This window comes from Aplysia californica, unplaced genomic scaffold (assembly GCF_000002075.1).
Source record: "Aplysia californica isolate F4 #8 unplaced genomic scaffold, AplCal3.0 scaffold00299, whole genome shotgun sequence".
NCBI lineage: Eukaryota > Metazoa > Mollusca > Gastropoda > Aplysiida > Aplysiidae > Aplysia > Aplysia californica.
Window position 1 is genome coordinate 215512 of NW_004797569.1, and position 12162 is coordinate 227673.

A 12162-nucleotide genomic window follows, 5' to 3' on the forward strand; every position below is an offset into this window, starting at 1 on the left:
GGTTGATCGGCTGTCCCGCCCGCGTTTTTGTTCCGCAAATTATGATCTGAAATGCGGGATCTTAGCCGAATGTTGACCTTCAGAGTGAATCAGAGCGGGATCTTAGGGGTGACTTTTGTATAGTAAAAATTCTGTTTTCTTAAAACAGCGGGATCTTAAGCGAACCGGGATCGTAAGCGGGGGGATCTTAGGCGGAGACTACTGTATTATGATACACCCAGTGGCGTGGCTCTCCAAGCGCAAATGCGCCCTGGTGCCACCCTTTGAAATGGAGAAGGGATTTTCAAAAAAGGGAATACGATTTTCCAAAACTTAACTAAACATCACAATATTTTCTTCAAACAAATCTCTTATTCAGTGTTCATCCCTAAGTACGCCAGTCTTTAGTTAAGGTGTCTATAATTAGGCTAGTGAGAGTAGGGCGGGTAAGCCTCCCGTTGCCGGTCGCAAGGGTCTCCCAGCGTCTTTCGTCCCCTACGTCTGTCGTCACCGAGGGCGTCGAGCCCAAATCGGCACTACCTGAACCAGTGTCTCTGCCTGAACCCATCTGGGTCTTCATTGTTTAGGTGTGAAGTCTGGTCAAAATAATTCAAAATGATCTATAAACTATATGATTCAATCAGTTGAAAACAGGGTTTTCTTTCCAAGAATAGCAAAAAAGTTTCTTTCATACCCTATCCAGACGTTTGACGAGGAGACACAAGAGATATCACTAAGAACATAACTCAGCCAAAAATGCTACAACAGGTACTCCCATCACACTAAGAGATTGTACTGTTGGGCCAAAGGGCCAAGATGGATTTGGCGCCTGTAAGGAAGGGAGGGGATGGAGTGGTAGTTAGCCTGGACATGGCATGGATGCGAACTGTCTAAAAATAGGTTTGACTGTCTGCTTTCTAAAAACCAGAATTGCAAATGAATCAGGGAATGGGGTCATTATGTCAGGACGCCCCGAGGGCAATAGTGCATGCGTGTTTTTGACTGTGAATGTGTGCTTTTCTGTTGATCTGTGGGATGTTATTGTTTTGATGTGATTGTGCGCATCTTGAGCGCCGAACTTGGTTCTTTATCATCAGATCCCTCTCTATATATAAAAAAGATTGTACCGACATATATCTATTCTTCTCTCATGGAAGTAGGTATCCCTGTATCAGTATTAAAATGAAACGAAGAGGCGTATATAGTAGGTCTACAGTTTATAGGCCTGTAATAAGTGGGCAATTCTGCCGTCGTAAGGGAAAACGACAAATGGTCAAAATTTGTCAATTTTGGTATTTTTATATATTTCATAGAGTATTTAATTCTGCATCTGATGGAGTAAAAAATGTTGTCATATCCTAATCCGTTGTTGCGTAATTGAGAGTTCGTCGTTTTCCCTTACACTGGCGAGCTCCTCAGTGTAAGGGAGAACGACGAATGGTCGATCGGTCAAGGATCACTGCTCGTTCGGCATTGTCCCCTGGTCTCTGCCGTTGGGCAAATTCGGCATGGGCGACGAATGACAATTGGTCACTGTTGCGTCAGTACAAACATGCTAGGTTTTTTGCAAACAAATACACCACCACCCCCTCCCCCACAGTAGAATCGACCAGGGTTATAAGAATGATTCACTTAGTGTGTCTTTCTGTCTATCTTCACGTATTAGGCCTATGCTGATGTGTGAATTGACAAGAGCAGGCGGGAGAGAGGGGAAAACGGATGGGAACAGGGGGAAGGGGGTGGGGATGGGAGGGTCAAAAAAGTATTCAGGGAGAAATTTATTAGCACTGCATATTAGTGTCCACCACATGTTCACAGACTAACGCCATGTTAGTTTGCTGTCCAGTCATTTGACGTCCCAAATCCCAACGATGGTTATAGTGCCACAATTTGTCTAGCACGTGTCACTGGTCGACATCATTATAGAATTACCAAGCAATTAATGACACTGCGTTATGAGAGTAAATTTCTTAGTCCAACTTAAAAAGTGGACGTATTGTGGCGACACTTAGTCTTGCTTTACGATTTTTTATGACTTGATGGACGTTGCGATCGAGCATAATAATGTCTTGCAGATTCAAACTGTCCTTGTCGATCTCTACTTTGTGGTATGTTTAGCGATCCGATCAATTGAATCCTGTATTAAATACAAAGCGTCGCATTACCTCTCCTGAAAGCGTTTGTGAAACAGTCTTGTCAGATTGTTACATTTCTTACGTGAAAGTTTGACCTTGCAATGATCTGATCGTATTATTGACATTGTAGCATTGTTGATCCCTTTGGTAGTGCAGGGAAAATTTTGCAATTGGCGAAAATAAAAGTAAAACTCGCTTCTGAAGAGAATACAATAGAGAGATATCATGGAAACCAAACTTTGGTTCCGAATGAGACAGTTTTAAATCAAGCTGTTGAAAATGTGTGCACTTCTGATTTGTAGTACACTGACTGTGTAGTATTTAACCAAGCGGGGAAGGGAAAAGAAGGACGTTTACCGAGTTACAGTTGGGATATAACAAACACCTAACTTTATACGTAAAATAGCTAGTTTGTATGTGTCTTATTTTAATTTGTATAGTAACCAGTACACAGCTATTATTGTCATTAATGCGTCACAACTGACCATCGCCTACGCCCATAAACGTTCACGAGTGTAAAGGAGAACGACGAACCATACCATTCGTCGTTTTCGCTTACATCGCAAGGCTCACCTGCGGGTGCGCAGTGTAAGGGAGAACGACGAATGTCGAATAACTTTGCTACTTTTTAAACTAAACCATTCAAACTTTAGAAACTGCTTTATGAACACCTCAATCAGATATCTGGTGAATTACAGCTTAAAAGAGTAAAAAATAGAAGAGTTATAACGTGAAAACGGTTTTTGCCTCTCCTGAAAAATTTGCCTCGCTACCTGCGCAGGACCATTCGTCGTTTTCCCTTACGACGGCAGAATACTATTCCTTGTGCATAAATTTGTTCTTGGCGCCACCTTCTCTGGAAGTGATGCCACGCCCCTGGATACACCCTACACTCACACTTGCACACAATGATATGCACGCACACACACTTGCAAGCACACATACAAAAAGTCACACAAATACCTTTACATCGTTATTGTTACTTCTTCCGTTGCTATTGTTGTTGTTGTTGTTGTTGTTGTTGTTGTTGTTTTTGCTGTTGTTGCTGTTGTTGCTATTGCTGTTGTAGATTTTGTACTTATTGTTGTTGCTGCTGCTGTTGCTGTTATTGTTCTAGTAGCTTTACTGCTAATCTGTTTGTTTATGCTGCTGCTATTGTTATTGATGTTGTTGTTGCTGCTGTTGCTATTGTAGTTGTAGCCTTTGTTGTGGGAGCTAGGTGAGGCAAACATTGGAAACAACTGGCTGTGGTCTGTGTGTACTCACATTAACAAACCGCTCATTGAGTTTTGTGTTGTTGTAGATGCTCTCGGAATACCCGATCCGAGGTTCGATGAATTCGTTCTGAAAAACGTTGAGTAGTTTGTTTAGAAGTACGGAATTTGGAAGGCAAGAACAAAGGGAAACCCATGGTATTTAAATAACAAAACAGGGGTTGAAGGGAATGGGTCTTTAGGATTTTCTACTAATCATGAAGTATTTTCATCACATAAATCATCATAACACTAATTAAGCTTTTGTTGTACGTCTGTCAGCAATGCCAATATCGCAACTTCACAACTGTATTTAAAATGACCCCCCCCCTCCCCTCCCTCCCCCCCCCTTAATAATTACAAATGCTTACTTTCGGGCTCTTTATCCTCCTAGATCATATAACTTCCCTCTCCTTAGTGTTCCATCCTGTTTTCTTTCTTTTTTAATCCCTTTTCGATATCTCCTTTCATTTTTTCTCCTCCAAACAACTGATTTACAATTGAAGCGTGGTTTTCCAAAACTCAGAAAGTCAAGTCTGACAAGTGTCTGATTTCATCACGATGCCGCAAACGTTTATAATAGAAACATGACCCATTTATGTATTACTATGTGCACATGAGTATATAATGATTTAGATGTTAATAATGCTGGAGTCCGGGATACGGAACTTTCAGCTGCGAGGAGTGCATATGGCTGTTTTAGAGAATGTATGTGTGTGGCGTCGTGAAACCAGGCGCTTGTCAAAATTGACTTAATGAGTTTTGGAAAGCCACTCTTCAATTGTTCACAATCCCTTTCTCATCCTCTTCATTCCCTCTTTCCCTTACATTATCCTATCCTCCTCCACCTCAGCCACCTCCTTTCCTCAGAAGAATGGATAAAATATACAATATATGTAACAAGACCCATTGCAAAGCAACAGAAAGAGCACCCCTTCTATAGACACAACAAGGTTGTCGGAATATCTGCGCTTAAACTAAACTTGAGACAATTTCATCAAAGAATTGTCTGCGACAGCTTTCCGTCACTCATTATTCTTACTCTGTAGACTCAGATTTCCAAATGACCTATTCAGGGTTTTTGTTAAATATTTAATAGAGCGATAATTTTTTTCCAAAAAGGAAAGGAAACAAATATTTGACTCCAAAATTATCTAATAGGCAGGTGTTTCTTACCTTTTCTTTGGCCACTGCTTTCGTTTTGTCATCCATCCACTCCAACTCATCCACTAGCTCATTGAAAGCTGTTTGCAGGTAGCCAACCATCTGTACAGCCTGCAGGCGGGGTGGGTTTTAAAACACTTTTAGAGACAGTTTTCCAGCACTTGCAACACAAATAGGTCATATAAGCGTCGAAGATTAGAGGTATCACTAAGAGTAACACAACAAATGAGAAAAAAAGAGAAAAGAATAGGATGATATAATATGAAATGCATCAAAATAATTAAATCAAAGAAATTGACATCTTTTTGGCCAATGAGCAATTTTTTTCTAATTTTCTTTTTTTCTGGCTCAACACCTTTTATGTCCATTTAAAAACATATTTCTGTGTGGATTTTACTGAAAAACATTGATGAAAGGCACAAAAAATGTAAATTTTCAGTTTCCAAGGACTCTTAGGATATGGAAGTTTCAAAACTTTGGCAGCCATTTTCTCGATAATTTTACCTCTGAAACCAGGGAATCCTAACCTGCTTCAACCATAAATATCTCAACTCCTATTCAACATGTGGATAAATATTTTTTTCACCAAAAGGAAGGCAAATGAACAGGCTTTAAGATGATACCAATAACCTCATATGCCCCAAAATTGACTAGCACCTGATTCTTTAACGTTGTGACACATAATATGCTTGGATGTTGTCAGTCCACATTGTGTGTAGTTCTCTCTTAGCCTCTGTGCCCCAACATCTTGCCTTCGAGTATTCCTTCATAATGGTCTGCTGGTGGTGTTTTATAAGACCAAGTATTGTATTTTGTACTTTTCAGTTTCTAAACAGAGTTTGTCTTACATTGTAATAGTATTTTTTTCCCTTTAAGGTTGTTTACCGTACTTTCATCTTGTCTATTTTTATAAAACTATTTGCATATAATTGTTCTATACTTACCCGTCATTACCTATATCCCTGTCTACATGTATTTATGCATTAATACACATAATATTGGAGTAATTTTATGTACCCCTGTGTGTGAATGCTGCATGTATTCTAATGGCATTGTAGGCTTCTTATAATATGTCTTGTAAGGCACATACCGAGCATTGTAAATCAGGAAGAATCCCTTTATAATTGCCATGTATTAAATCATATTTATAACTATATCTGGGTACCGTTCAATGAATAAACTCAAAAGAATTGATCATCAAGTCATTGTGGAACCAGTGCGCACTGCTTGTGAACGGAAGACTCACTTGTTTACAAACGTGTCTTGGAAAACGAACTTTCCCAAGATTAGATCTAAACGAAACTAATGAAAATGATTACACTGACTTCAGACTCCTTAATAAAACTGAGCACCATTTAAATGATTCTGAACCACCATTTATTTTTTTCAAAAGGGGAAACTTAAGTGGTTCGGAAGTTTTAGTTTTTTTAGTAGAGGTTTTACGGCGCTCACAGCTGCATAAGGTCATATGAGCACCAAGGGGTGGATGTCAACAGAGAAGTCCTTACATGGAATCAGGCTTACTCTGCTCACCTCTCTAGCTTCAACAGCACAAATAAGTCTGCTTCGATTATCAAAGCACCACGTAAATAGAGGGTCTCAAGAGTGTGACAAAAATACAAAAGAAGTACAGGAAAAATTACGATAATAAGGATTAGGAAAGAAAAAGCAATAGTTCCCTGTTGCAGTTAAGGCACAGTTATGAGCATGACATTGATGAATCAGCCCATTTACAATTCTACTGTGCATAAGAACATGGTTAATGTCCCTCCTTTGGGAATGGCCGAAAGACACTTCAGTCAGTAGCACCGCCCTGGGGGTATCGGAAGTTTTAGGCGACCAAGGTGATGAACTTTCACAAATATAACATGTATAGATTTCTCTATCCATACTGAATGGATTATACCTCTGACTTGGCCGCCGGGTCGAAATGTTTGCGCACGTAGCCTCGACCCACAGCCATGTCCATGATTTTGCTGGCCAGGGAAGAGCAGGACAAGTCTCGCCGTTTTTCGTTACTGGTGCCGAACACAACCTGCAGATGGCATAAAAAAGGGCACCTGTAGACTACAAAAATACAGTCCAACCTGCTTTAACGATCACCTGTCCACAACAATCATCACCGTCAAGCGCCAGATCTGAAGCAGACATCGTGATTCTCCATTCATTTCTCCCTTCAAATGCTCTATACAAAAAACCACTTTATCCTCCCGTTTCCCCTTCACTTATCTCTTCAGATTTTCCCAAAAGGTTTCTTCCGGTCTCCCCTGCCTCGTTTGTCTTGTATTTGTCCTGAGATAGCAAGACGACGTCTAAGACAACAACTTGTAGAAATTGCCAATTGCCAATTGCCGCCCCGCCCCCCTTTTTTAGTATAAAAAATATATCCCAGTGAGTGACACTGTCTGAAAGGTGAAAGGACCACCTGTCTAAGATGAATACATTTCAACTCAACAATTGGAGGTTGTCTCACACATATTTGACATTAGATCACTCTCTGGCAATCGAACCAGTGGCGGGGCGCCATTGGTGCAATTGGTGCAAGCGCTCCACTTAACCCTGGCCATCACCCCTCCCCCCTCCCTCCCCTCCCCTTTTCTAATTGTTCTAAACCAGCCAGTGCTCCAGATCTACATTACCACATCCTTGCGATCCGTCACCCGCTGGCTGTGCCAGTGAAGAGACAGACGGTGAGGATGGTTTATGCTCGTCGCACTGCTTGCGGTAGTGTCTGCTGGGAGCAAGCAAAATTTTTGCACCAAAGTTATTTTTATCACTATAGAGAAATCTAGCCATCGTTCTTCCCACACAAGAAGGAAGGTGCGTGAAACTCCTCATCGCAGCACCAATTTGGTGCAAGCAAAAAATTTGATCCAAGTTTCCGCTAGCCTATCTACTACACTAGATCTAGAAACTAGTAGTCTACGGCAACTCAATGAAGAATGGGTATCAAAACGTTGCTCTCTCTATTGCATAGCAAGTCCTGGTGCTGCAATAAGTAATTAGAAATCTTTGAATCTTCTCAGATTGTGAGCATAGTGAGTTGTTAGTATTGTTTCACTTTATTGCAGCTTTTATGGGGTTTTGTCTACAAACAGTTGTAAATATCGATATATATGTAGATTACAGAATATCCAGCAGGTTCTAATTGACTTTCTCTAAAAATCTTAATAGTAGCTACTAAGCCTATTGCCCATTTGCTCATTTTCCAATTATGCACCACTTTGTCTGCAACCCACGCAATGCCACTGAATCGAACGTATCCCCAGCAAAAACAAATAAAACTAATTCTATAATCATAAATAATAATTAAATTCTGGTCAACCATGGAGTGCACATTTGACTCTTTGTGAAATAAGTAAAGTGTCTATTCCGTTGTTTAAGGCCATTAGCCCATACCACGTAAAACACACATTTTTAGAGAAGAGACATTCCTGACAACGGACTCTATCTGGAATCAAACGAAGGAAAAGGGGGAAAAGGTTGCACGCACATCCGACTATAAGAAGACTGGTGTTTTGACCTTCAGTCACGCGCGCACTCAAGGTGAGCACCAGTGAAGCGAAAGTTTTCTAGAAGGTAAAGAGCGGGGGCCATGACAGTGCCCTGTGTAGGGTTTTTTAGTTTTAGTAGAGGTTTTTCGGCGCTCCCAACTGCATAAGGTGATATGAACACCAAGGGGTTGATACCAACAGAGAAGTCCTTACAGGAAATCAGGCTTACTCTGCTCACCTCTCTAGCTTCAACAGCACAAAGTCTTCTTCGACTATCAAGGCACTCCGGAAATAGTGGGTCACAAGATTGTGACAAAATACAAAAGAAGTAGAGGGAAAAATGACAATAGTAAGAATAAGGAAAGAAAAAGCAGCAGTTCCCTGCTGCAGTTCAGTACAGTTATGAACATAACATTGATGAATCAGCCCATTTACAATTACAATTCTACTGCGGATAAGAACATGGTTAATGTTCCCCCCCCCCTTTGAGAATGGCCTAAAGACACTTGAGTCAGTAGCATCGCCCTCGGGGCTGTCTAGGGTACTGGTGTAGAATGGAAATCTATGGTCTTGGGTTACCTTTCGATAATCTTGCCTGTAGTCCCGATAGATCTGGGTGAGCGTGGGTGTGTACCTCATGGCCACTCGTGACATGACGTAGTTGGCGATGGTCCTGCCATGAGAGAAAATAAATGCTCTATACGGGCATAGCGCTGATATTGCTTGTTCACTGCGTTACTTTCAGAATACTGAGTATGTATCTAGCTTAGAGATTATTATTGTTTATATAACTGTTCATTTATATTATGCATGTTGTTATACTCTTGCGTATATAATTGAGAAATAAACGATAACACAGAGAGGTCAATATAGACGGGTTTAATTAACTTTTAATTAAGGCCGTCGTTATTCGGACTCGAGTCCAAATAATATTTTTTCATATTCCGACTCGAGTCCGAATAGTCACTTCGTTTAATTAATTAGTTGAGCACTGTCATACAACTCTTCAACAGGGTTTTTAGACTGCTGGACATTCGTAAAGATCCGTATTTGCATTACCATGAATAACATTTTATAAATTAATTACAACTATGTAACACATGTGACTATAAGCCTGCGTGTCTGTTTGTGTGTGTGTGTGTACGAGGTGAAGCACAAAACCAAAGTGCCAGGATCTGGACACTTATCTTATCAGTTTCGTTGGACCACGTTAAAAAAATTCTAGCTCATTGAGGAATTTACCTATGCCCATAAAACTTTGCGTGACACTTCTGCAGACCAGTGACCAAACAAAAATAATTTTTCCAAAAATCTACATCGCTCTTTGGATGCATACACAAGATCACTGAAAAAAATTTTTTACAGTTTCTTTGCTTACAAATTGCTAATTTTGAGACAGCGACACCGCCCTGCCCCCATATTTCAGTGTAAGCTTATGGATTTCCTCGCACAGCTGTCTAGACATCTCCACGTGCTCCATGTGAGTCTTGAAAAATACTCATCCCATCTCTTGAATCATGTTTTTTAAGCGAACATTAAAATGTGGTGTTGAGGAAAATATGTCAACTTTTTTATGTTTTAGGTATATGGTGTAAATCCCCTGTTATTTTTTTTCACTTTCTTTAGGCTTACATCAAAGAAAACGTGTCGGAACCTTAGTTTGCAGTGTCTTTATTGAATGGGCTGTTAGATTCTGTTGGTCGCTTAACTTTTAGACCCGTATGCAAAAACCCAGAACGATTAAACAGAGCAATATGTTTTTATCCTGTTTTAACCGCGGTCAAATGAAAATGAATGAGCTATAGCTAGATGTAAAGATGGATTCTCTCCCATTTTAACTCAGTAAAGTCATTCTTCCTTGCACTATATAGGCTGTTCTTGTGTCAATGTGCTTCTTTTTACTCAAACTCAAACTCATTTATTAGTGGGTAGATGTGGTATGAGCGATATAAGACTTGTTTTTAAATTACCTGTTATTTCAAACAGAGGTACAAGCGAATCAAAAAATATTACCGATAATCGCCAGCCCCTTCTTACCTCTGCGGTGTCTATGGCGTAGCCAATAGGTACTTTGTTGGTGCATGTAGGAAAGCCGAGTTTGATTCACGAGCGGGGTGAAAATTCTCGGCCTTTGTGCTGGTATGTTATATCACTCTAAATCTGGGTTATTCCTGACAGGCAGGTTCGGAAGCCCACCTCTTAAATGATCTAAACTTTGTCGATGGGGGCATAAAAACACCAACAATTTTTTTTTAAAGTATTGCCGGTACCCTTTTACCTCTTCGGGGTTTTCGCCAAAACCTGTCCGAGTCTGCTGTAGTACAAAGGTGAGCGGTTGATGATGCGCTCATCCACAGTGACATCAGTGACCCCAACATCCGGGGCTGATGTCAAGGACGTCAAGTACCTCAGGAAGTCGATGCCAGTCTGTGGAGACACAAACCAACTTAGAATCATACTTTCTTAAAAAATTGGTGGGGGGAAAAAACATGCATACATTGTAGACAAAACCATAATTAAAGATCCCTTGGTAGTCCAAAATCGATAAGAGAAGGCTTCGGCTGCAACCCGAGCAAAATTCAAAATTTCCTACCTACTGAAAATGTTCAATGTGTCCCATGCACTCATTTGACTTTATGCAGTTGTTGCGAGCGCCGTAAAACACTTACCAAAAAAATAATACCAATAACTGACAATTATAATAATGCATTAATTCATTCACCTCTTGGCTGTAGTTTCCTTGCACTTCTCCCAGTGTCATAGGATTGTACAAGGAGTTGCTGTCTCTCCTCTCTTCTGATGGAACTGAGATCTGTGTAAGACAAAGTACGACATCAGCAAACGGTTCAAATGTGTGAAGTCCTCAGAAAGCAGATCGATTTTTCAGAAGAGATGGAAAAAAAACTTTTCCATTTTTATAACAATTGTACCTACATTGTATGTTTTTCCCTTGCTTTTTTCAATAGTAAGAATTTTAATTTTGTCAAAATATTTCTTGAGTACATGCAACCAATACCACAAATTAATAAATGGCAATTTATTTTTATTTTTTTTATCTAACATTTTGAGCTTAGTACACATTTAAACAGCTGGCTGACAATAAGAAAAACGAACAGAAATATGTGCAAGACAAAGTAGAAGAAAAACAAGTAAGGATGTGATTCTTGTCCGTCACTTTTCCTTTCAAAACAAAAGCATAAGCAAACATGTACATTGACAGACAAACAGGCAAACACAGAGAGACAGACCAACTTGAAGTTTCAGGGTTTGTTATCGACCCAAGGTCCTGCCAAGTTTGTTGATAAGACTGGGGACATAGTCTGGTCATTTAAACCTACAGACCCCAGCAAATCCTAAATCTACGGTAATGTTTGACCATATATGTCACAACGCAGTGAAATCAGGGGCTCGTCAGTTTTTGGGCATGTGGAGTTGTTGATGTCATCTTAAAGCTTTTTCATTTGTCTTGCTTTCGGTGAAAAAAATATCCTTTTTATTTTAAATACAAGTCGAGATATTTTTGCGATTGAAGGAGGTGGGGATCACCTGGTCTCAGAGGTAAAATTAGAGAGAAAATGGCCGCAAAAGTTTAGTTATTTCCTTAGCTTGGGAGTCTGTAGAAACAGAGAATTAACATTTGTTATGCCTTTAATTGACGTTTTTCAATACAATTCACACAGAAATGTGTTCTTCTATGAGCATTAAGGTGTTGAGCCAAAAAAAACAAAAATTCGATAAAAATTCCTTCACCTCCGGAAAAATGCCAGTTTCTTCATTTTCATTATTTTGACGAGTGCCTTGTTTCACCACGCTGCCTCACATATTATGGTCCTAATGAGACCACACTTTTTCTCCACACCTTCATCAGCTCTATTTCACCACGCTGCCTCACAGTTAATGAGCGTGCACTTTCTCTCCTCACCTTCATCAGCTCTATTTCACCACGCTGCCTCACATATTATGGTCCTAATGGGCGCGCACTTTCTCGCCTCACCTTCATCAGCTCTATTTCACCACGCTGCCTCACATATTATGGTCCTAATGGGCGCGCACTTTCTCTCCTCACCTTCATCAGCTCTATTTCAAAGTCCACTATGTCGGCCACTTCCCTCTCAGCGCTGTCTGGGTCGGAGAGGC

General features: G+C 40.3%; 1 protein-coding gene across 1 annotated transcript in view; it reads right to left on the minus strand.

Moving 5' to 3' along the window:
- The window catches only part of LOC101849854 (neprilysin-4), a gene marked incomplete at its 5' end in the record, with an annotated part of 34377 nt that overhangs the window by 15805 nt on the left and 6410 nt on the right, over positions 1–12162 (minus strand). Inside the window, 7 exon segments of the mRNA XM_013084510.2 lie at positions 3381–3458; positions 4544–4642; positions 6438–6566; positions 8605–8698; positions 10304–10452; positions 10748–10837; positions 12092–12162. Coding sequence (XP_012939964.1) covers positions 3381–3458; positions 4544–4642; positions 6438–6566; positions 8605–8698; positions 10304–10452; positions 10748–10837; positions 12092–12162 — 710 coding nt within the window.